At 35.6% G+C, this 23447-nt stretch overlaps 1 protein-coding gene across 3 annotated transcripts in view; it reads left to right on the top strand.

Moving 5' to 3' along the window:
• Positions 1-23447, top strand: part of ATH9 (ABC2 homolog 9) — a 274795-nt gene that overhangs the window by 38299 nt on the left and 213049 nt on the right. For 2 of the 3 annotated variants that reach the window (XM_089439644.1, XM_089439643.1), the window contains exon 2: positions 23214-23368. The exons of the other annotated variant lie outside the window; for it this stretch is intronic. In XM_089439644.1, the coding sequence (XP_089295770.1) occupies positions 23214-23368 (155 nt within the window). The remainder of the gene's footprint in view (positions 1-23213; positions 23369-23447) is intronic. 3 annotated transcript variants of the gene reach the window in all.

The following is a 23447-nucleotide window of genomic DNA, read 5'->3' as shown; positions in this document are numbered from 1 at the left end:
AGTGTCTTGGTCTTGGAAGTCTTTGTTAAAAATCTATAAGAAGAGATTTTTGTGGGTTTTCCTCTCTAGGAGAGGTTTTGGCCTTGGCTAGCAGCCTACATTTGGTGTTCTTGTGTTTGCATTGTGATCTTCTTATTGGCGTTTGTCTTGATGATGAACAAAACTAAATAATGATAATAATTTCCTAATATAAATAAGAAGAAAGCGTCAAGGATTAAAGAGAAATCAAATTAATAAATACTCTTAACTCTTTGCCCTAGATTTCTCAACATGGTATCAGAGCTAGGGCTTTGAAGAAAGGGCAGAAAAGGAGATCAAATTAACACCACTTCAGCTCAAGGAAGTCATCTATCTAGGACCGAGCTCATAAAGAAAGAGAATTAAATTTCTGGGCATAGTGACCATGCTTGTGACAATTATGGCATTCAATATCCCTTAATCTTCTATTAGAGTCCTTTGACTCAGGAGAATGCCTATTTGAACCAGATGGTCTTCCTTTTCCCTTTTTCTTCTTGTCTTGAGTAACAAATGCAACAAGCTCTCCTTCTTCATGCTTTTGAATTCTCCCTCTTGAAATCATCCTGGATTATTCTTGAGTGAGTTTTCCAACAAGCTCATTAAATGACGAGAAACTGTTGTTATTGCTTATGGTGGTAATGAAGGTTTCCCAAATAGGAGGGAGACCTCTAAGACGACATATCCTCATGATGTAGGATTGCACAAATTCTCCTTTATTCATTTTCATATCTTTGAGTTGATCTTTCAAGGAGATGATCTCATTCAAATTGTTGACTTCATACATGCCAGCGAACTTATCATACATATCCTTAGACTTCTTCAAATTCCCAATGGGAAGTAAATGATCTTGTAAACAATCAACAATAATTTTCTTTGTTTTTAACTCAAGTTTCTTGTACTTGTTCTTGGCCGCAGCAGGAGCATTTTTTGGGGGCTCAAGGACTTTTCGTTGTATGTACTCCAACACATCATTGTCATCCGATATGATTTCCAACCTTATCTTCCAAGCAACAAAATTTGATGAGTCTCCCAGCTTCTCAGCTTCCTTGAAGTATGAGGTAGACATCTTGACCTATTTAGATAGATTCCTTCAACTTTTCCAAAGATGATTGCTCTAGCTTTTGTCTCCTTTGGGCTTGTCCTTCACCTTAGCTCTGATACCATGTTAATTTTCCACTGCTTTATGCTATGTCAATTACTTTAGCCCAATTCAATTTTTCAGTTCGCAATCCTTTCAATAACTGTATGTACTCCAAGACATCATTGTCATCCGATATGATTTCCAACCTTATCTTCCAAGCAACAAAATTTGATGAGTCTCCCAGCTTCTCAGCTTCCTTGAAGTATGAGGCAGACATCTTGACCTATTTAGATAGATTCCTTCAACTTTTCCGAAAATGATTGCTCTAGCTTTTGTCTCCTTTGGGCTTGTCCTTCTCCTTAGCTCTGATACCATGTTAAATATTCCACTGCTTTATGCTATGTCAATTACTTTAGCCCAATTCAATTTTTCAGTTCGCAATCCTTTCAATAACTGTTAATTCTTCCAATAATCAACAGTAAATGAAGACAGAACAATAAATGCAAGGTATTGTTGTTCACAGATCACTGTTATGCTATCAAACATACTGTCTCAGGGCTATATATATTATATATCACTTCTTGTCAAGTTGTTGTCATATTGTCATAGATCACTTATATCTTAGTTCTTGCATTGCTGGGATTTCTTGTATCAACATAACTCAGATTTCTGTCAAGAGGAAGAACTCGGATATGTGTCCAGTATCATTGGTATGACTCTGCAGTGAAACTTGCCTCCACAAAATTTCATACTTTTATTCTCAGAAAACTTTGCATTTGTCAGGACTTATTAAGAGAGCTGCTTTTAAGATGTTAAGGTCTTCTTCTAGCCTTCGATGGTGGAATCGTCAATTATGCCAACGCGAGTGATCTTCAAGCTTGCTTTTACCGACCTTAGCTCTGATACCATGTTGGAAAATCAAGAAAATTGTAGATATAAGTTGATTTTCCTTATTATATAATTACTTGTGATATTTGTTGGTTTTTTATTACTTAGTTTTACTTGTTCATCAACCAATTACCAAAACATGAAGATCACAAAAACACAAAGAATACAAGATATAGGCTCCAAGCTAGGGCAAAACCCCACAATTGGGGAAAATCCGAACAATCCTCTTCTTATAGAACCAGATCAAAGATATCCAAGACCAACACCAAGACAACTTCCTCAATAAGATCCCCAAATCAGCCCTCCATTCACTGTCATGTTTTATCCTTGATCTGTCACTAATATGCAATTTAGATGCCTTGTATCCACAAAGAAATTTGTCCACCCTGTAGATTCTAGTTCACAGACTTCATGATGCTTTCATAGCTTGCATAACACAGTTATAATAGTCCTTCTGAAGTTCGCTTGTCATCACAGGAACAACTTGTATATCTCATCAGGAATTCATACTCTTTTCAGGGCTCTTATCATAGACAACTTGCATCCTTTTATCACATCTATGCCTTTAAAGAAACTCGCTTATCCTTCCACAGAAACTCACTTATCCTTCCCCAGTGTTGCGGGGGAGCGCCCCCCCCCCCCCCTCGCTCCCGCTCCCGATCCGCGCTCCGGGCGGGAGCGCGCTCCCTAAAAAAAATTTCGCTCCCTGCCTTTTCGGGAGCGTTTTGCCTTTTTTGCATTTTTTTTTGTAGTAATGTTCGAAATGCAATTTTTTTTGAAAGAAACAAATAGTTTTTGAGTGGGGAAACTTATTGATCAAGTCTAGGCCCTAGTATTGATATGCTATTCATGGTAATGTTAAATTCTTAAAGTAAAAGTGACATTTTCTTTAATTTTCATTTTCATCCTTTTACTTAAATTTTTAACATTACCATGAAATGACTCAGGATGTTTGAGAGTGGTTTCGTCCTCATTGGATTTCATATGGAGAAAGTAGAATTTTAGATTTCATTCAAAATCCAGCAGACTTATCAGTTTTTCAGGATTTCAGGATTGGGGGATTGCAATGTTTCCATTGAATTTTGTCATGTATTAGGGTATGGAACTCATATTTAATCAAGAGTACCAATTCCTCTATGTACCTTGATGTTAGTGACATTGGTTGTCGAACTCCTCTATCATGACCCTTCTAAAAATGTACGCATCACTCAAACAAAATCTTGACTTGACATGCTATGCTTTTTCTATCTTATGTTAATGCTTAGAGGGTGATATTAATGACAAAGATCCTTATACAGATACAAAGGTAATGACAAAGATACCTCTGGATATTAATGCTTGGAGGGTGATATTAATGACAAAGATCCTGATTTTGCAACAAGACTAAAAAATTAGACATTTCTCGTGGTGGCAAGAGGCCCAAGCATAAGAAATAGATAATAGATTTACTTCTCTTCTCTAGTTTCTAGTAGCTTTTATAACTATTGACTCTTTCATATTTATTATGATATTTTTTTAAACAATATATGACAATTTAAGTTTGAAGTTGGCAATTATAACTCATTAGTAATGAATTATGAATATGATGCTTCATGAAAGTTGAAAGTTGTTTCATTTCGTTTCATTTTATAACATTTCATTTCATGTTAGATATTATTTGTTGTAATGGTTACACTTAGCTTACAAGTACAACTTTGGTGATCAATGATGATAAATGTTATATATTGAATTTTGAAAGCTTGAAACTTTAAGATTGATGAATCATGAGACTCAATATGTTGTATGTTACTATGTTACTAACTTGCGGACGTGGTTGATGAAGATTATAACTTCTAGATGATTGTTGTTATATGGTTCAATCTATGCTTTTTTATGTTTTTTATATCTAATTCATCATTCTACATGTTTTTGTTGACATATATGTATCAAAAATTAAAAAATATAAAAATATATATATATTTTTTAAAAATCGCTCCGGGATTCGCTCCCAAACCGGGAGCTTCTGAAAATGGTCGCTCCCGCTCCCGCTTCTGCTCCCGCTCCCCGCTTCCGCTCCCGCTCCCAAGTAACATTGTCCTTCCCACTGCAACTCACATATCACTTCAGAACATGAATGAACTTGTTGCCTTTTGGTGGAGGATTCACGCCTATATATAGTTGTTCGTCACTATGAAAGGTCACGTCTATTGAGCAGGTCAGCTTGACCATCTGGAGGGCCGTATTGGTCTTATGGAGGTCATTTTGACTCTTTTTCTGACTTAACAAAAATTCTTCTTTTCTTACAAATCCAAATGGACTTTGACTCAAATTTAATTCTTTGACTTAACAGAACCTAGAAGCATGAAGAACATGCTTGCAGCTTGTCTAAAACATAATAATTTTCTTTTACTTCTTACATGAAATACAAATCGATTCAAGTACAAAAATAATTATGAAGACCAAACCTAGTTACTTTTCCAACATTGGGCACTTTGATGATTCCAGCAGTTGATTAACTCCTCAGAGCAGCTCTAGATGCTGAAACTCTGAGCTCACTTTGCTTAGTGTTGGAGATTCTTGATGATGTACCCAACGGACCCTACATGCCTCAAGGCTAGGTCTGACACTGTTTGATGGGCATGGCTTGATTCAAAGTCCAGATGATGATGGTCATCCCTAGGATGACTAGGGAGGGCTTGTACCACCTCATGGATCCCCAATGTTTGAGAGAGATTGCACCACATTGTCTTGATGGCTCCCTTGGGGATGATGTAGGGCACCTAGAGCTGGCTTTTGACATATGGAGACATTTTGAGGCTTGATTTGAGGGCTTACCCTCAATCACTTGGTTGATTATGATGGTTGGAGATGCATCTAGCCCATTCCATGCATTTTTGGAGCTTTATCAGCCCTAAAACGGCATGGCATCATGCTTGAGAGGAGTTTTGAGCCACGTGTGGGTTATTAGTTGCTTATTTTATTGTGTACTGAGCCGGCTTTTATCCCATTTTCTTCGACACACTCAAAATTGAACTTGCCATAGGGATTTTAGACAAATTAATGGAAGTGATTGACCTCATATAAATAGAGGATCACTCCATTCTCATTTTTGATCATCATTCTTGGATTTCAACCTCCTTTGAGAGCTTGACTTAGCCTAGTTGTAACTCGCTACTTGTGGAGTGTTGAGAAATCTAGGGCATTCAATGTTAACAATTTCTTTGCTTGATAATTGCTTGTGATATGCTTGTTCTTCTTTTACTTATAATCCTTCTCTTTGTTAGTTTATTAGTGTGTTCTTTTCATCAAGACAATTATCAAAATAAAGACAAGTGACACAAAATATAGGCTTCTCTAGCCAGGGCCAAAACCTCTCACCTCTTGAGAGGAAAACCCGATAAAATTCTTCTTCTAGATCTTCAATTGACACTGACCCCATGTCTATAGTATCCTTCCAAGACACTTGTCACCTACTTTGATCTGCTTCTCCCTTCTTCGTCTTTCCTCCTAGAGAAACTCGGTCTCTATCTCGTTGTACTGCACCTCCATAGCTTCCCTAGAGAATCTCGGTCTCTAGTTCTTCTAGAGAGAACCTTGGCCTCTACTTTGATCACTTAGTAGAGTTTCTCTCTTGTTGCCCCAGAAGAATCTGCTGCCCAAACTTTGCACTTCCCAGAAGAATTCGCTGCCAAGACTTTGCACTACCCAAAAGATTCTGTTGCCCAGACTTCGCACTTCCAAAAGATTCTATTGCCTAGACTTCACACTTCCCAGAAGAATCTTCACTGTACCCAATAGATGATGACCCAGAAGAATCTTTGTCCTTCCCTTTTTGCTGCTCCTTCGTCCTCCTTCTAGCCCTCTTTCTTCTGCCTTCTCCTTCTCACTTTTCCATTGAATGCTTGTATGAATTGTGTGTCTCCAAATGAGGATGAATAGGGCTATATATACTCTTCTTTGCTGCCCTTTAGGCCGACTTGACAGCTAGAGTTTAGGACGACTTCGTCTTGCAACTTCCTCATAGTTTGTAGGCCGACTTGAAGGGGTTTGGTGACAAGTTCTTGGAGGATACTTTACATAGACAATATTGACCTTTTGCCAAGTATAACATGACTTCATTTACATGACATGACTCTTTTATGACTAGATGAATTAACCTTAAAGACTCTCAATGGGAGTCTTGACTCAAAAACAAAACTCCTTGCTCATGAAACCCATGAAGCAAGTCAATATAATAATTTCATTTTTCTTATTTTCATCTCTTTACATAAAATCATAATGACATGTCATTATGAAGACCGAACCTAGTTACATCTTTCAACACTCCTTCTTAACTAGGGAGGTATTCATAATGGTACCTTGGGCTTTCTCAATCTGAATAATTTTTTTAAAAAGAATTCGGATTTGTAACTCATTTGTATAGCATCGTACCAACAAACATTTATGTAGTAAGGCCTTGACTAACAACTCTTTCTCTCTATAGAGTAATATGCTGGTGAGGCAAATAATTTATAGACATCCTCGTCATTGTCTCTCTCAGAAGATACCCCACCTGGGTTCTCTTAGGAAATGTTCCATGAGGACTGTTCCTTTCTTGGACTCCCCAGTCCCCAAAAGAATATCGGTCCCCCACGACTACTCTTCCATGGGATTCCCTAACTCATCCAACAAGAGCATCGAATGCCAAATGATTACACAATCCTCCATTCTGTCTTCTCAAGTGAAGCACATAACAACATGTCTATCGCTCCTTATACCAGGAGGTTTTATTCCTTTGATGTACCCATTCCTATCATAGAGGAATGTACCTATGCTTATGGCTTAGAAATTTCCGAGTTTCTTCCAAGTAAGAAACTTCTTCTTAGGCTCCCTCTTAACCAGGGACCTATAGAACACTTAGCTGCATGAAGAGCTCCTTTCTTTGATGTCATGAATTTCTTTTAAGGAGTCTTCAACTTTTGGGAACTTCTGTGTATAGGGTATAGATCATCCATCACTTTTGTCCATGAGTTAGTCAAGTCCCTAACTCATCAGAAAGTGATCCATTAAATTTTTCATTTGGCTTTGCTTCATGTCATTCTGTTTTCATGCCATATTTCCGGAAGAACATTACATCCTTCCATATGGTCTGCTTGGAAGTCATTCGTAGATCTTCCCTTTTACAGTTCTACATAAGCCCAACCAAATGTTAGTTAAAAAATAATCAATGTACACTTCAAATTAGAATTACCTTTGTGATGATCTTTCACCATGACATCTTCCTGTAAGTATCGACATCTTGCATGCAGATTGACACACCTTCTACAGATATTCAGTGTCAAGGGTCTCTATCTTTTTCCGATTTCTTCCAAGAGATATTCTAGTCAAATCTTCTTGGACTTTGAATGTCTTTTATCATCGTTGTATATTATCATGATCTCTTCCTTTCTTTTCACACAATTCATTCCCAGAAGCTTCCAATCTTGATTGTAGTCAGCGTCCTTATGTTGCATATATTATGTTGATTTCATCTAGTGTGACTTATGCTCTTTTGCAATACTTAGGAGGAGGAGATCCTTTCTTCTCTATATCATATTGTAACCATATGACTTTCATAATCCATGTGAGCATACCTAATTTTTCTTTTGGTCATCCAGACTTCCTGTAGTAGCTTCATTTGAAGGGACTTTATCCTTCAGACATGCTTTCCTTGTTGTGTCATCATATTATTCCTTGAATCCCACAAGTTGGAATTCCTTAATGAAAAACTTTTGCTTCCTTTCTCTATCGGTGAGTCCTTTGTTGAGAATTCTATTAGAGAAACTTGAGGATATTTTATGTTCTCATGCGACAGATGTTTCCTTCTACGATGATCCCAGTTGATGATGATCTTTTGCTTCTTATAAATACTCATGAGGTTTCTTAAGAGCTTCCTCATTAGTAGGATTTGGACCAGACATACTTTCTTCCCATGTCACTAGCTCTTACTTCTAATGCTTTTATCACGATGCTTCCTTCTAATGCATCCTATCTGCTTTACATCACATGTCATGAGCTCTTACTTCTAATGCTTTTATCACGATGCTTCCTTCTAATGCATCCTATCTGCTTTACATTGCTTCCTACCTATAACTTACAAGTGAAAGAAACCTTTTAATGAAGAAGATCACCTTAGTCATCTTTTAGCTTCTTCCTTCTTACGCTTCTTTGTCTCAGGTTCTTTTACTTCCTTAGTAGAGTAGTCTTCTTCCCTGCCCCTCTTGCGATTAGGACAGTCTTTTCTGTAGTGTCCAAAGTTGTGACAACCATAGCATCTTACTTTAGCCATGTTCTTCCTTTTCTTCTTTGGAATACCAAACTTTTCAAATCTTTCTTTTCATTTTGACACTAATTGTTTCCTTCTTTCTGATCTTTCTTCACTTTCATTCTTCATCCTGTCTCCTTTTGCCTTGACGAGAGACCATAACATGATGTATGGGATACCTTCCTCTTCTCTAGAGGCAATGAGGTTACCTTGTTTATCAGTTAATGCATTTAGAATTGCTGAGAGTATTTCATTATCTGATACTCTGTCTCCTAGATCCTTTAGTTGTTCTTTTATTTGAGATGCCTTAGAGAGGCATGATGATATCCCTTCATCTATGTTCAACTTATGAAGTTCAAATCTAAGAGTTAAGATCTTTTCTACCGTGCTTCTAGAGAAAAGTTCTTCCATCTTATCATATATTTCTTTAGATGTTTCTAGCTTTGCTACATAAGAAATAAGTGAATCTTTGATGGATTCCTTGAGTATCTTTTGAGCCTTGAGATCCTTTTTCATGTATTCCGATAATGCTCGTTCTTCGGATGGCTTGGAGACTTTCCCATGAACATGATCAATGACTTCATTTACTTCAAGGACAATGTCTATCCTATTTTTCCAAGCAAGGAAGTTTGATGCCCCAACCAACTTTTGATCTTCCTTAAAACATGAAGTCATTTTCCTAGATTTTATTATAATAAGAGGTACTTACTTGAGAAGATTAAATCTTCAACTTTGATAACGAACTTGTTGCTTCTTGCTTCAAGTCTTTTGGAGAGGGAGGATTGCCTTGTATGAAATCTTTGCTTCAAGAGAGAGAGGACTTACTTTTAATTCAATCTTTCTTAGGGCCTCTACTCTCTTCTCTCTTTGCTGCATAGGAAATAAGTGAATCGTTGATGGATTCCTTGAGTATCTTTTGAGCCTTGAGATCCTTTTTCATGTATTCCGATAATGCTCATTCTTCGGATGGCTTGGAGAGTTTCCCATGAACATGATCAATGACTTCATTTACTTCAAGGACAATGTCTATCCTATTTTTCCAAGCAAGGAAGTTTGATGCCCCAACTAGCTTTTGATCTTCCTTAAAACATGAAGTCATTTTCCTAGATTGTATTATAATAAGAGGTACTTGCTTGAGAAGATCAAATCTTCAACTTTGATGACGAACTTGTTGCTTCTTGCTTCAAGTCTTTTGGAGAGAGAACACTGCCTTCTATGAAATCTTTGCTTCAAGAGAGAGAGGGACTTACTTTTAATTCAATCTTTCTTAGGGCCTCTACTCTCTTCTCTCTTTGCTACATAGGAAATAAGTGAATCTTTGAAGGATTCCTTGAGTATCTTTTGAGCCTTGAGATCCTTTTTCATGTATTCCGATAATGCTCGTTCTTCGGATGGCTTGGAGAGTTTCCCATGAACATGATCAATGACTTCATTTACTTCAAGGACAATGTCTATCCTATTTTTCCAAGCAAGGAAGTTTGATGCCCCAACTAGCTTTTGATCTTCCTTAAAACATGAAGTCGTTTTCCTAGATTGTATTATAATAAGAGGTACTTACTTGAGAAGATCAAATCTTCAACTTTGATGACGAACTTGTTGCTTCTTGCTTCAAGTCTTTTGGAGAGGGAGGATTGCCTTCTATGAAATCTTTGCTTCAAGAGAGAGAGGACTGACTTTGAATTCAATCTTTCTTAGGGCCTCTACTTCCTTTGATGATGTGATGATATCTGAAATGATTCTAGGGTTTCAGCTTCCTTCTTGAAGATGATTTCAAGATTCTCGCTTTTTTGATCTAAGGTTTTGGTTTTATGAGAATCTAGATTTCCTTCTTGATAACCTTCGACTTACTTTGATTCCTCCTTTGAAGATTGATTCTTGTGTGTCAGCTTGTTTTGTCTACCCCTTCTCTTCTTCAACACCTTAGCTCTAATTCCATGTTGAGAAATCTAGGGCATTCAATGTTAACAATTTCTCTGCTTGATAATTGCTTGTGATATGCTTGTTCTTCTTTTACTTATGATCTTTCTCTTTGTTAGCTTATTAGTGTGTTCTTTTCATTAAGACAATTATCAAAATAAATACAAGTGACACAACATATAGGCTGGCCAAAACCTTTATTCTCTTGAGAGGAAAACCCGATAAAATTCTTCTTCTAGATCTTCAATTGATACTGACCCCTTGTCTATAGTATCCTTCCATGACACTTGTCACCCACTTTGATATGCTTCTCCCTTCTTCGTTTTTCCTCTGAGAGAAACTTGTTTTGTCTACCCCTTCTCTTCTTCAACACCTTAGCTCTAATTCCATGTTGAGAAATCTAGGGCATTCAATGTTAACAATTTCTCTGCTTGATAATTGCTTGTGATATGCTTGTTCTTCTTTTACTTATGATCTTTCTCTTTGTTAGCTTATTAGTGTGTTCTTTTCATTAAGACAATTATCAAAATAAATACAAGTGACACAACATATAGGCTGGCCAAAACCTTTATTCTCTTGAGAGGAAAACCCGATAAAATTCTTCTTCTAGATCTTCAATTGATACTGACCCCTTGTCTATAGTATCCTTCCATGACACTTGTCACCCACTTTGATATGCTTCTCCCTTCTTCGTTTTTCCTCTGAGAGAAACTTGGTCTCTATCTCGTTGTACTGCACCTCCACAAGTGACACAAAATATAGGCTTCTCCAGCCAAGGCCAAAACCTTTCTTCTCTTGAGAGGAAAACCCGATAAAATTCTTCTTCTAGATCTTCAATTGATACGGACCCCTTGTCTATAGTATCCTTCCATGACACTTGTCACCCACTTTGATCTGCTTCTCCCTTCTTCGTTTTTCCTCCTAGAGAAACTCGGTCTCTATCTCATTGTATTGCACCTCCACAACTTCCCTAAAGAATCACGGTCTCTAGTTCTTCTAGAGAGAACCTTGACCTCTTCTTTGATCACTTTAGTAGAGTTTCTCTCTCGCTGCCCCAAAAGAATTTGCTGCCCAAACTTCACACTTCCCAGAAGAATCTGCTGCTGAGACTTCGCACTGCTGAGAAGATTCTGCTACCCAAACTTCGCACTTCCAAAAGATTCTACTGCCCAGACTTCGCACTTCCCAGAAGAATCTTCATTGTACCCAGTAAGTGATGACCCAAAAGAATCTTCGTTCTTCCCTTTTTGCTGCTCCTTCATCCTCCTTCTAGCCCTCTTTCTTCTGCCTTCTCCTTCTCACTTTTCTAGTGAATGCTTGTACGAATTGTGTGTCTCCGAATGAGGACGAGTAGGGCTATATATACCCTTCTTGGCTGCCCTTTAGGCGGACTTGACAGCTGGAGTTTAGGTTGACTTCATCTTGCAACTTCCTCATAGTTTGTAGGCCGACTTGAAAGGGTTTTGTGACAAGTTCTTGGAGGATACTTTTCATAGACAATATTGACCTTTTTCCAAGTGTAACATGACTTCATTTACGTGACAATGACTCTTTTATGACTAGATGAATAAACCCTAAAGACTCTCATTGGGAGTCTTGACTCAAAAACAAAATTCCTTGCTCATGAAACCTATGAAGCAAGTCAATGTAATAATTTCATTTTTCTTATTTACATCCTTTACATAAAATCATAATTACATGTCATCATGAAGACCGAGCCTATTTACACCTTTCAACATGGAGATGTGATCTTTTTGGAGCTATTGCCATTAGAGATTGACTTTGTCTTGGAGATGTCTTTTTGGGATTGAAAGAAGGCTATTTCAAGGAAGAAGTATAAGTCTAATTGTAGATTTTATTGTTTTTCATGTAATAAATTAATGCTAGAGTTTTTCTTATTCCATTGTAAATGCATATTATTTATGGAAAATCTTTCTTGATTGTTGCATGTTAAATTTATCTTCGTTGAAATCCATAGGGACCTCCTAGAGAGCTTCCCCTTTTTAATTTCTGCCCTCACAAAAAAGATAGTTAGGGTTCATCAAGTGAAGACTAGGATTTCCCCCCTTACTCCATGCATTAATTCATTTTCTCTTAAATTTAGCCCTAAAAACTCCATCATCCAAGTGGGAATAGTCATTGAGAATTCTTGTGTTGGTCAAAAATTACAAAAGCTTATATATTTTCTTCTCTTTCATTTTTCTAAGTCCTTCAAGGCAAGCTACTAGGGCGAGTTTGTAGGGATGAATTCAATTAGGGCAATTTATGGTTACACATTGGAGCCTAATTGGCTTGAATTTTACCTTGTTAATCCTTTTCACTCAAAATCTAACATTTTACATGGTTGAATTTGCTCTAGTAGGGTTGACATCATCCTTTCTAAGTAATTTCTGACCTAAAATAAGTTAAATAACCCTAACCCTAGCTAGTGCTTCAACTTAGGGCTTAATTTGAGGGTTTGTCTTCTCTTTGTTGATTACATCATTTGCAAACCCTTTCCTTGGTGCTTGTATGCCTAGATATTCCTTTGTTGCTTTATATCTTGACACCCTAGATCACAGGTGCCTCTTTTTAGGGCGTGGTATATGATACATTGCTCCTATACAAAAAAAATTGTGTCTTTGTCCATTGAAGAGTATCTTTACGTAGTTTACATTCACATCACCTTGAGTCAAATAACATAGAATACTTTTTAGGTGATCAATGGGAAGCCTCCCTTGTGGTGCAATTCCACTAAAGAGTAGGAGGAAGATTGTTGAGGTGACAACAATCTCCCTCATTGTTGCGACAAGGTTTGGAATTTGTGTTGTGAGGCCTCTCACAAGGCTTGCTATATTTTGAGGCAACAAGGACAACACTTCTTTGAAGGGGAAGGGTATGTTAAGCAATATATAAGCCTCATTCCCCCTCAAAGACGATAGTAATTATTGGTTTCTTATCATTTTAAGGCGCAAGGTTCATAATAACTTGACACGAGTTAGGTACGTGGTGCCTCCAACTTGACAATTGTTTTCTTACTTTATCATTTTCCTCTTCTAAAATTAAAATAGAAAGAGGGGATGGAAATAGAATAATGCCTTTTCTTGGACGTTTATATTCCAATGTGAAAGCACTATGTTGTATAACTCTACCAAATTGAGATTGATGATAACTCCTCTCCCAAGATCTCCTAATATGGAAATTTGTCTTTGCAAGCTGAAATTTAGTGCTCTTTAGTGGAAAACCTTCCCTTACAAGCTACAATATTTTTTGATACTTTGTGGATAGGGCCTTTTTTATTTAGTTAGTGGGAATATTGAAATGCTTTTTACCTATTGGTAGACTATTTAGGTAGTAAAGTTAGGGCTTTGTAGTTTGTTTGAAAACATGCATATTTCTTTTTAAGTGACATTAGGGGCATCAATTTATTATTGTATTTTTCATGTTGTTTACATCAAAATGAAAGATACGCGAATTTATATGTTTCACAATTCACTAGTTCTAAATGTATGTTGTGTATTTATTATGATTTTTTTGAAATTAATTTTATAAATATGTATTTATCAACATATAATATTTTTTGGTGGGGTCATATTTTGTTTTTTCTGAAGAATTTTAGAGGCTACCCCTATTTCGCCTTGAGAAGCTAGCTATAAATTGAAAAGTTAATAAGAGACATCTAGGAGGAAAAGGAAAAGAGGTTGAAGAACCAAAATAGTATTTTTTTTTCCATTGAATAAAAATGGACTTAAAAATATTGATTTCACATCAAAGAGCTCAATCCTACCCCTAAAAAATTATAGTGTGGACTTTGGATCAATTTCTCTCTTGTTTAATGCATTGCAATGTGGTAGGGGGGTTAATTTATTTTTGAAATGGATATTTTTAGTTGATTAAACTTTGAAGAGTTGTACAAAGGAAAATGACAACCTATATGGACAATGCCATAGATGTTACATAGTAGGTGGAACAGATATTGGACAAAATGAGGTTTTTGCAAGAAAGATTATACAAAGAATTTATCACGACTAGTCAATTAGATCGAAGGTCATTGAAAAATGATTCTTCTCTTTAGAATCAACTATGCTACATAGAACCTATTGATGTTGGCTAGCACACACATCTAGGTTAGTGTGGGAAAAGTCCTTAACCCCACAAGGTGTGGCTTGGTGGCAAACCTAAGAGATGGGGCTGTCACCTATTCCCAACTCTCTCTGTTAAAGCTCTCTCCTAGGTAAAGCTAAGGGGGGTGGTCCCTAATGAAAAGTTAGATGAAGTGATGTGAGTTTCTAGGAGATTTTAGGTTAATGAGACTACTTAAATAAATTATGAGCAAGCTTAGTGAATATAATGAGCAATACAAGATATGGATTCAATAATCAAATAAAGATATTTTCAATGATCATCAACACATCTTTCAAAAGATAAACATGTAAAACCAATGCCTTAATGATTGCTTCAAAAAATAGTAAAAACTTGCTCAAATGTAAATACCCAAAAATGAGATAACAAGTAGTCTTGCAAAACAAATCAATGTTAGATAAAGAGATATCAATTACAAGATATAAATTGTACCTTAAAGAAATGCTTAAACAAAGATACTATCATTCATAATCATAAGTGTAACGAATAAAATATATAAATAATATAAATATAATGTAAAATATAATAATCATAAATAATAGTTAAGTTAAGCTAATAATTAGGTTGAAGAGGCATGTCTAATAGGACATGATTCTTCATGAAGAGATGCTTGCGTGATATATAAGCAAGCCTCTTGTTCTCATTGTAAATCATTCATTCTCATTCTTATTTATATTTAATATAATATTTGTATCCTAAATGGATATCTTGACATTCCAAGTCTTTTGGAGTAATTAATTTGTAGAAGGAACTTTGTTCGCTTCATTTGGTATCAGAGCCACGTTTGGCTGATCACCAGGCCTTTGGCTATCAACCTATCATCAACCTTGTTGCTGTCATAATTGAAGCGTTTCGCTATATATTGGGAGATTCTCCATTTTTTAGGTCTTTGGCCATTATTTAAAAAAAATAAATAAAGAATAAAGAAGAAGGTTATATAAAAAAGAAAAGAGGAAAGTAAAATATATATATATATAAAGGGTTTTACATTATTGATAAAAGTGCATAATAAAGATAAGCGGGAATCTTTTCAAGTATATTTAAAATTTTTTACGTGGAGAAGTCCGTGGTTTTAGAAACCAATGGTAATTACCTGTGGTTTTAGAAACCAGTGGTAAGTTTTACATTTTACGTGGAGAACATTAACCAAGGTTTTAAAAACAATTGCCCATGGTATTTTAGAAACCAATGGTAATTGCCCGTAGTTTTAGAAACCAGTAGTAAGTTTTACATTTTACATTTTACGTGGAGAACATTAACCGAGGTTTTAGAAACAACCCATGGTAATAGCCCATGGTATTTTAAAAGTTAAAGAGAAAACAGGGATCCAAAAGCTCTTACGTGAAAGGTAAATATTACTTTTTACTTAAAAAGTATTGTGAACATCGTGACCGTGTCATATGAAAAGACGTGACCTTTATATTAAGTGGGGTGACATTAAAAAGTTATCAAGGGAGTAATTAAGTATATAAAAAAGGGACCAATTTATTATTAAAAAAAAAGTGAAACTATTATTATTTTAAGATAATAAAGTTATTTTGAAAATGGGTCTTAATATAAAGAAATACATACATATATAGAGGGCAACAATATAAAGGAGTATTTTTTTTAATAAAAGGGTATTCAAGTTTTTAACAATCCACATTAAGGGAGAATATTGGAAATATATGTATATATAAAGGGAGATAAAATAAGTTATTAAAAAAAGATTCCATACAAAGTTAAAATGAAGAAGTTTCTCAACTTAAAAACCATAGTGAAAAATTGCTGACGCAAATTAAGATACTAAAGAAGGATAAGAAGTCATTAGAAAACCAGGTACAACAACTTATCAAGAAGGAAGCATTAAATGTAGGAATTCAAGTTGATGACAAAACAACACATACCGATTCAGTGAATGTCACAACTTAGGAAGAAGACAAGCAAGTTGAAGAAAAGACGCGCGTGGATGTTGCAATTCAAACGATGAACATCCCCAATGAATGTTTTATAGCAAACTCAACATCTTCGCCATAAGAAAATATAAAAATTGTCGCATGCCCAGTAAGGAAAAATCAAACAAAAAAGGTTCCATATCGGCATCCGAATCATGAGAACAGACGAATCAACCATGCTACATATTTGAACAAGTTAGAACCGAAACAACAAACTGATGTTCCGGATAATAGTGATGTAATCTCAATCCAGTGTTATGCTAACAAGTCGTCACAAAATTCCAGTGATCAGAATGCTATACAAAAGATTAATCTGGGATGGTCTGATTCCTTCTTGGTGCGCAATTTTGTTTGTCACTAAGAAGATCATATCAACTTGTATCGACGAGGATGACTATTCCAAAACAGAAAGACTTTCAAAGTCGAAAAAGAGATCAAGCTTTTTTTATCGACAAGCTTTGAGGACAAAGCTTTTTGAGGAAGGAGGCAATGTAACGAATAAAATATATAAATAATATAAATATAATGTAAAATATAATAATCATAAATAATAGTTAAGTTAAGCTAATAATTAGGTTGAAGAGGCATGTCTAATAGGATGTGACTCTTCATGAAGAGATGCTTGCATGATATATAAGCAAGCCTCTTGTTCTCATTGTAAATCATTCATTCTCATTCTTATTTATATTTAATATAATATTTGTATCCTAAATGGATATCTTGACATTCCAAGTCTTTTGGAGTAATTAATTTGTAGAAGGAACTTTGTTTGCTTCAATAAGCATGTAAAGTAGCAATTTAAAGGACAATGACTTGCAAAAATGAACCAAAGCTTTACTTGCAAAAGAAAAATATTGTACTTGCTAAATGAGATACTTCAACAATAAAAATGATAACCTCATTGGATAGTGAGGTTATTCACCATAACAAGTACATGAGATAAATTTGCAAGTAAATGGAAAATGCTTTAAAATAAAATGAGTTACAATGATATACACTTAGCTAAGGTGAGATGCAATTATCTTCGTAAATTTTTAAACTAAATGCCTATTCTAGGTGAGAGAACCTCCCTTCAACCTCTTACCAAAGGGTAAAGATTGTGGTGACTACAAGGAAGAGGGGCTGAGGAAGCTCTTGTCTTCGTTAATGACACCCTTCCCCTAATTTTTACAAGCTATGTGTGCCTTCGTTCCTACAAGGGGACAAAACCACCTTCATAATTGCAAGGTCACACACTTTACCATACTTTGTACCACTCGGAAAAACTTTCAAGGAAAATCTCGGCCCTATTATTTCTATTCAACCAAGCTTATGCTTAGAGGTAAATTTTAAGTATGCAAGATCTAAAACTAAAATCCCTAAATGCCTGTATGTTATTAGAGTTTGCATAGGAAAATGCCTCAAAGTAAATGGATAAATTGCTCAAAATAAGATTGCATAAAAGTAAATGGCTTGTAAACATAAGCTTCATAAATGGCCAAGATTCGCAAATTTGCTCCAGCTAAATGCTTAATCAAAGGATATACCAGTGGACAATATACTTAAGCATAAATTAACAATGAAAAAGGATATACCAATGGACAATATACTTAAGCATAAATTAACAATGAAACATGTATCAGTTGAAATGTAGCCAAGAGTAAAATGTTTGCTTGTAAGTGAGAAAAATGATTACTTAAAATATATGATGCATGATCAAAACAACAAGTAAGCATGTAATGAGACAATATATTCCAAGAAAACCAAATGCTAAGTAAATGAGTTAAACTTGCCATGTAAAACTTAGAGCACTTGCATTTGCTCAAAGATTGTGCATGGAATGTGAGAGATTGCAAATACTTGAGAAATACAAAGCAAACTAAAATTGAAATTAGATGTGGATGCTATGTGAGTTAGATTACCAAAAGAGCATGTAAATGAACTAAGTGAGAAAACTAGAAAAATGAGATGCAAGTCAATCCACCCACAAAATTCCTCCCTTTAAATAAGCAGGAGGGATGCCGTGGGTAAAATCCCAAGCTCCAACAAGAAAATATGGAACTTTTATTAAATGTTATAATGAGGAGAAGGCCTTTTAGAAGGCTGCCCAAAACATAAAGGATAAAATTTTACAAAATAGGAGCTTTAGAAGCTAGAGTCTCCTTGTGAAACTTGACAACCTCAATAGCCACTGTAAAAATTCTCAAAATCTGGAAATTATAAGAAAGAAATCAACCTCAAAGGGCCCACAATCTAGCTATTTGCAACTTCCCTCAAGTGCTCACGACCTTCTTGAAATTGATCTCCAAAAGTGTGGGAGGTCCTGCAAACACTAGTTAGAAGTTCAAAAAAAATTATCTCCTCAAGACTTGTCACAAGATGAGTTGTGAAAGGCTCCAACTATGGGCTGCAAAACAAAAGGGATGTTAGTGGAGAGATCATGCAAAAAAGACAAATTATAGTACATAATGATATACAAGAAACCAAACCAAGTGATGGGAGTAAATCCCATACCTGTCTAGTTTAGAAAATTGCTCTTAATTAGCTTATGTAATCTTTGAAAACTCTAGATCAAAAGAAGCATGAAATTTGAATTTATAAATGATTCAAGTAGATAATGGGAAAAAGAACTCCTCTCTTGCTTCTCTTTAGATGAAAGCCTTGAAGTGAAAGTTTATGGGTCTTGAGCAACCTTGAATCTGAGAGTGAGTTGATCTATGTGAGACTATGTCTAAATGGATTCCTACACACAATTCAAATAGAACTACACACTTGAAGGCATATTAGCTTGCAAAATGAATTAGAGCAACACAATGGATGAAATAGACCAAAGATTCCTCCAAAAATCAATTGGCAATTTCACTCGTAGAATACTACTCTAAAATCAAGGATATGTGCAAGATAGCTTGCACATGTCAATCCAAAATATATGGCAATAGAAGCTAACAACATTCAAATATATAAGTAATTGAAGCACAATAACAATAGTATGGAAAAAAAATCAGTTTAAAGTGCCAAGTGAATACCACCAAAATTTCCCCAAAGTCTTCGTTTTTATTAGCAAAATGCAAGTGTACAAAATGACAGAGTTTCTTTGAGCCCAATGGCTCATAACCTGAATACCAAATGAAGGCCCAATGGCTCAATTTATAGAACTATGGGAGCAAATCCCAGTGAAAGATCAAATGACAAGTGTAGCAATGCTGAAGATCTCAATGCTCAAACAAATTTCCAAGTGGCTACTTGACTGTTGTAGGTGGCATCAAAGAAAATCGAACTGCTAGTGTGAAAGTCCTTGCTAGGTGGTACATATTTCACTTGAGGATCAACGTATCTCCTTTTTCAAGTGCACATTTGTGGTGGGCTTCCATGTGTGATTAATGGTAGGTGGATGGGGGAGCCAATTCCCAACGAATCCCAATCAAGAACCAAAGTGTCACACCTCTGATAAAGAAGCCAACAAACTGTTGTACATGCTCTTCGTGGACTGCTGTGTAAACTACGTGGAAGCTTCCAGGAGTAATCAACGTACAAGTGTATGGAATAATGGAGTATGTGGAGACCAATATCCACCAATCTCTCACCAAACCAATATCATATTTGCATTGATTTTCTGATTCGGCATGTGCGTTGAAACTTTCACTTGCCTGGCTGTGTATCTACTTTGTTGGTGGCTGACTGGAGTTAACTGCAATATGTTCCAATGAGTGGGGGACATGTTCTGTCCCATGTGTCAGGGCTGTCTCCACCACTAAAACTGATATCCAAAAATTTGCAAAAAATGTGTTGCGTATTGTTTTAGTTGATCATTGAGAGGAGTTTCTTTGCTGGCAGAATGCATGAGACAACTACTTTGACATTGACTGGGCCAACGTATTTCCTCAAGTGCTTTATACGTAGATTAGATGGGGAGTGAGGTGGGGTCCATTCCCCACTCACTTGTATTACCTTTATACAATATGCCATAACATTTGATTTTAAACCTATGTTGCAGGAAACATAGTACAAAGGTCCGTTTCCGTACGGAAACTGGTACGAAAAGCGGAAACACGTTTGGTACGGTTGTGAAACGCGTTTCCAGCCGTACTGCCACATTTCCCGAAACAGAAACGTGGCCAGTATGGCCGGAAACGCGTTTCACGGCCATACAACCCACGTTTCCTCATTAACTTGTGTTTTTTTTTTAATTTATTTTTAGGGTATGTTAGTAACTTCTAATTGCTTCTAGATGCGTGTCTAAAGTTATAAAAGTGAATTTTTGCCCTAGTGTTGATATGCAGTTCATGGTAATGTTAAATTCTTAAAGTAAAAGTGATATTTTCCTTTATTTTTCATTTTCATCCTTTTACTTAAATTTTTAACATTACCATGAAATGACTCAGGATGTTTGAGAGTGGTTTCGCCCTCATTGGATTTCATATGGAGAAAGTAGAATTTTAGATCTCACTCAAAATCCAGCAGACTTATCTGTTTTTCAGGATTTCAGGATTGGGGGGATTGCAATGTTTCCATTGGATTTTATCATGTACTAGGGTATAGAACTTGTATTTAATCAAGAGAACCAAGCCCTCTATGCAGGGGAAACTCCCAATAATCAAGATCATGTAGGGTTCTAGGGTATGAAACTTGTATTTAATCAAGAGCACTAAGGTCATTCGACTATGTAGGAAGAGACTCCCAATACAATAGTGGTCCTTCTAAAGAATGGGATGTGGATGCAGAAAATACTGATTTGGATCTCTCTCTTGCAGCCTTATAGTCTTTATTGTACTTGCAGCCTCATATATTACTATAAATAAAGGCTGATTTTGAGATTTGGATATATAATAGAGGTTGCTTTTGGATATTCAGATATTTTTATTTTCATTATGTGATCATTCATGAGTAAATGTGATGTAAATTAAATCTTAATGTTTAAATGTAATAAATTATAATGTATCATTTATGCTTTTTGATTGCACATATATATATATATTCGCGTTTCCCCGTTTCCAAAATTTGGGGAGATCACGTTTCGTATCGCTTCCCGTTTCGGAAACTCGTACCCGTTTCCTTGTTTTGTGCAACTTAGTTTTAAACTAAATCAAAGTTACTTCAAACTTTTTCGTTGCCTCATGAACTCATCGTTGGACCATTTGACTTGCCACTTGGAACTTTGACTTTGACTTGTGCTTCCTGTGGTGGGCCCCACATGGTTGCCACATCACCTTTGACTTTCACTAGAGTTTGCTATGTCAAAATTTGACTTATTTTAGTTTTTTCCTCATTTTTGCCATTGACATTAGAAAAATAAGCTTTTGAAGGACTATAAGTCGTTTTTTGACCCTCAAAGTTGGTTCTAGGACAATGCTAGGTCTTTGAGAATGAATTTTGAGTAGTCACACGCTCTAGACATTTCTTAAGACCACTTATTTACATCAATATATACAAAATAAATAAAAAATCCCGTTTTGAGGGAAATTTTTAATTATTAATTGTTTTTACTTAGACCTAGTCAAATTCCGTGAGATTTTAGAGATAGCCTAGAAGGTAATATACATTGACCCTAGACACAAAGTTGGACTTAAGGCATAATCTTCAAGCCGTCACCCCGACTTTGGGGTAATGCAATGAGTGAAAATACTTAGAAAATTATTCGCCGCTGAAAAGTAGGAATAATTAACCAAGTAAAAAAAACACTTCAAGGTGTACTCGCTTGCTGATCGAGTCTCAACATCCTAGGTTTGTTACATAGCTTTATTCATCATGCTAGCGACATTTATACAATATCTCCGTAGGGTTGCAGAATCCGAGTACAATATAGAAATCGATGAGAAGAAGAAGATAGAGTTAAAAAACTCTGATGATATATGAACTCTAATGGTACATGAAGCCCTTGCCATATTCTTAGGCATGGAGTTGTCAATTTTTTTTAGGCGAAACTTTAGTGGTCAACAGAACCCAGGAGATAGTGTGTTATTGAACAACATATACTCCATCCATACACATAAATTGGCCTCAAAGGAAGCGTTAAGGTGACTTGCAATGTTTTGTATAACCCTCATTTGAATGCATAAATAAAGGAATGAAAAAATTATCTTTATTCTTCCTTGTTGAATATTGCAATTATGTTCCTAGACCTTGGTTACTCATTAGTCTGGGTTTTATCTCTACATTCTACTGAGTTATTAATTTTGCTTTTTTTGATTCCAAGCATGTAAATATTCCATTGTTGGGATTGAACAAAGTATTAAGATTTAATACTTAAAATATTTTACTTTGTATTGGTTGTTTAGTACAATCTTTAATATATCCTTTTTAAAAGGGGAGCCACCTTTCTTTGTATTTAGGTGGTAAATCTAGAAAATCTCAGCCCCACCATATGCAATTGTCGTAGTTGTGGGTGAGGTTGCTCGTACTAAGCTAGGACAAATTACATTAGTTTTCTCTGACACCACTCACATGAATATAGACAAGTACACAAAACTATATAATCAGCCCTAGTTAACAAGTGGACCTAACCGAAATGCCCGAAGGCTAAAATAATAGCCGAACCAATGAACCCGATACAAGGGAGGAGCATATCGACTAGAATCTAAACTTGGGTCTTCACCACAATAATCATTTCAAGTTTCCACTAAACCACAGCTTGACAAACAAGCTTTAATATAACTTGTATAAACATTTTTGGATTCATTTTATAGCAAATTCCTTTGTTACCCATTATTTGTTAAATGAGTTTCTAGATTTCCTAACCATAATTTCAAGGCCTCAATATTATTGTTTATAATAGGACTATTTTCAAGCTTTCTCAATTGAATATTTTCTATGCCTCTTGCACATTTAGTTCTTTATGTAGTATCTCCACTCGATTTTTTGGTGGTCTTCATTAGTTTTATAGTTAGTTTGCTAATGAATATATCTTAAATCTCTAAACTTGTAGGAATTCTCAAGTAGGAGATATTATAAACATTAATATCATCTTTGAAATCACATTCAACCTTTTCTAATTTTTACTATCATGTATCTTTAGATTATGAATATTCATTATGGGGATTGCCGGAAGGAAGCATTGAGAGAACAAGGGCAAAACATGAAGTACACCTTCGATGTGCGAATAGACTTCAACAATTATGTTTCCAAAACGGTGGAATCTATATTAAGCTTGGACAACATATTGGACAATTGGTAAGATTCCTTTTTTCTTTAAAGCATTCATGACAAAATACTATGTAAGCATTCATGACAAAATACTGTGTACAAGCAC

The sequence above is a fragment of the Pinus tabuliformis genome, chromosome 9 (genome assembly GCF_031772625.1).
Source record: "Pinus tabuliformis cultivar Carrire ecotype Pingquan chromosome 9, CPIR1, whole genome shotgun sequence".
Taxonomy (NCBI): Eukaryota; Viridiplantae; Streptophyta; class Pinopsida; order Pinales; family Pinaceae; genus Pinus; species Pinus tabuliformis.
Note: the sequence above shows the minus strand (reverse complement) of the source record. Positions and strands in the feature narration are given on the sequence as shown.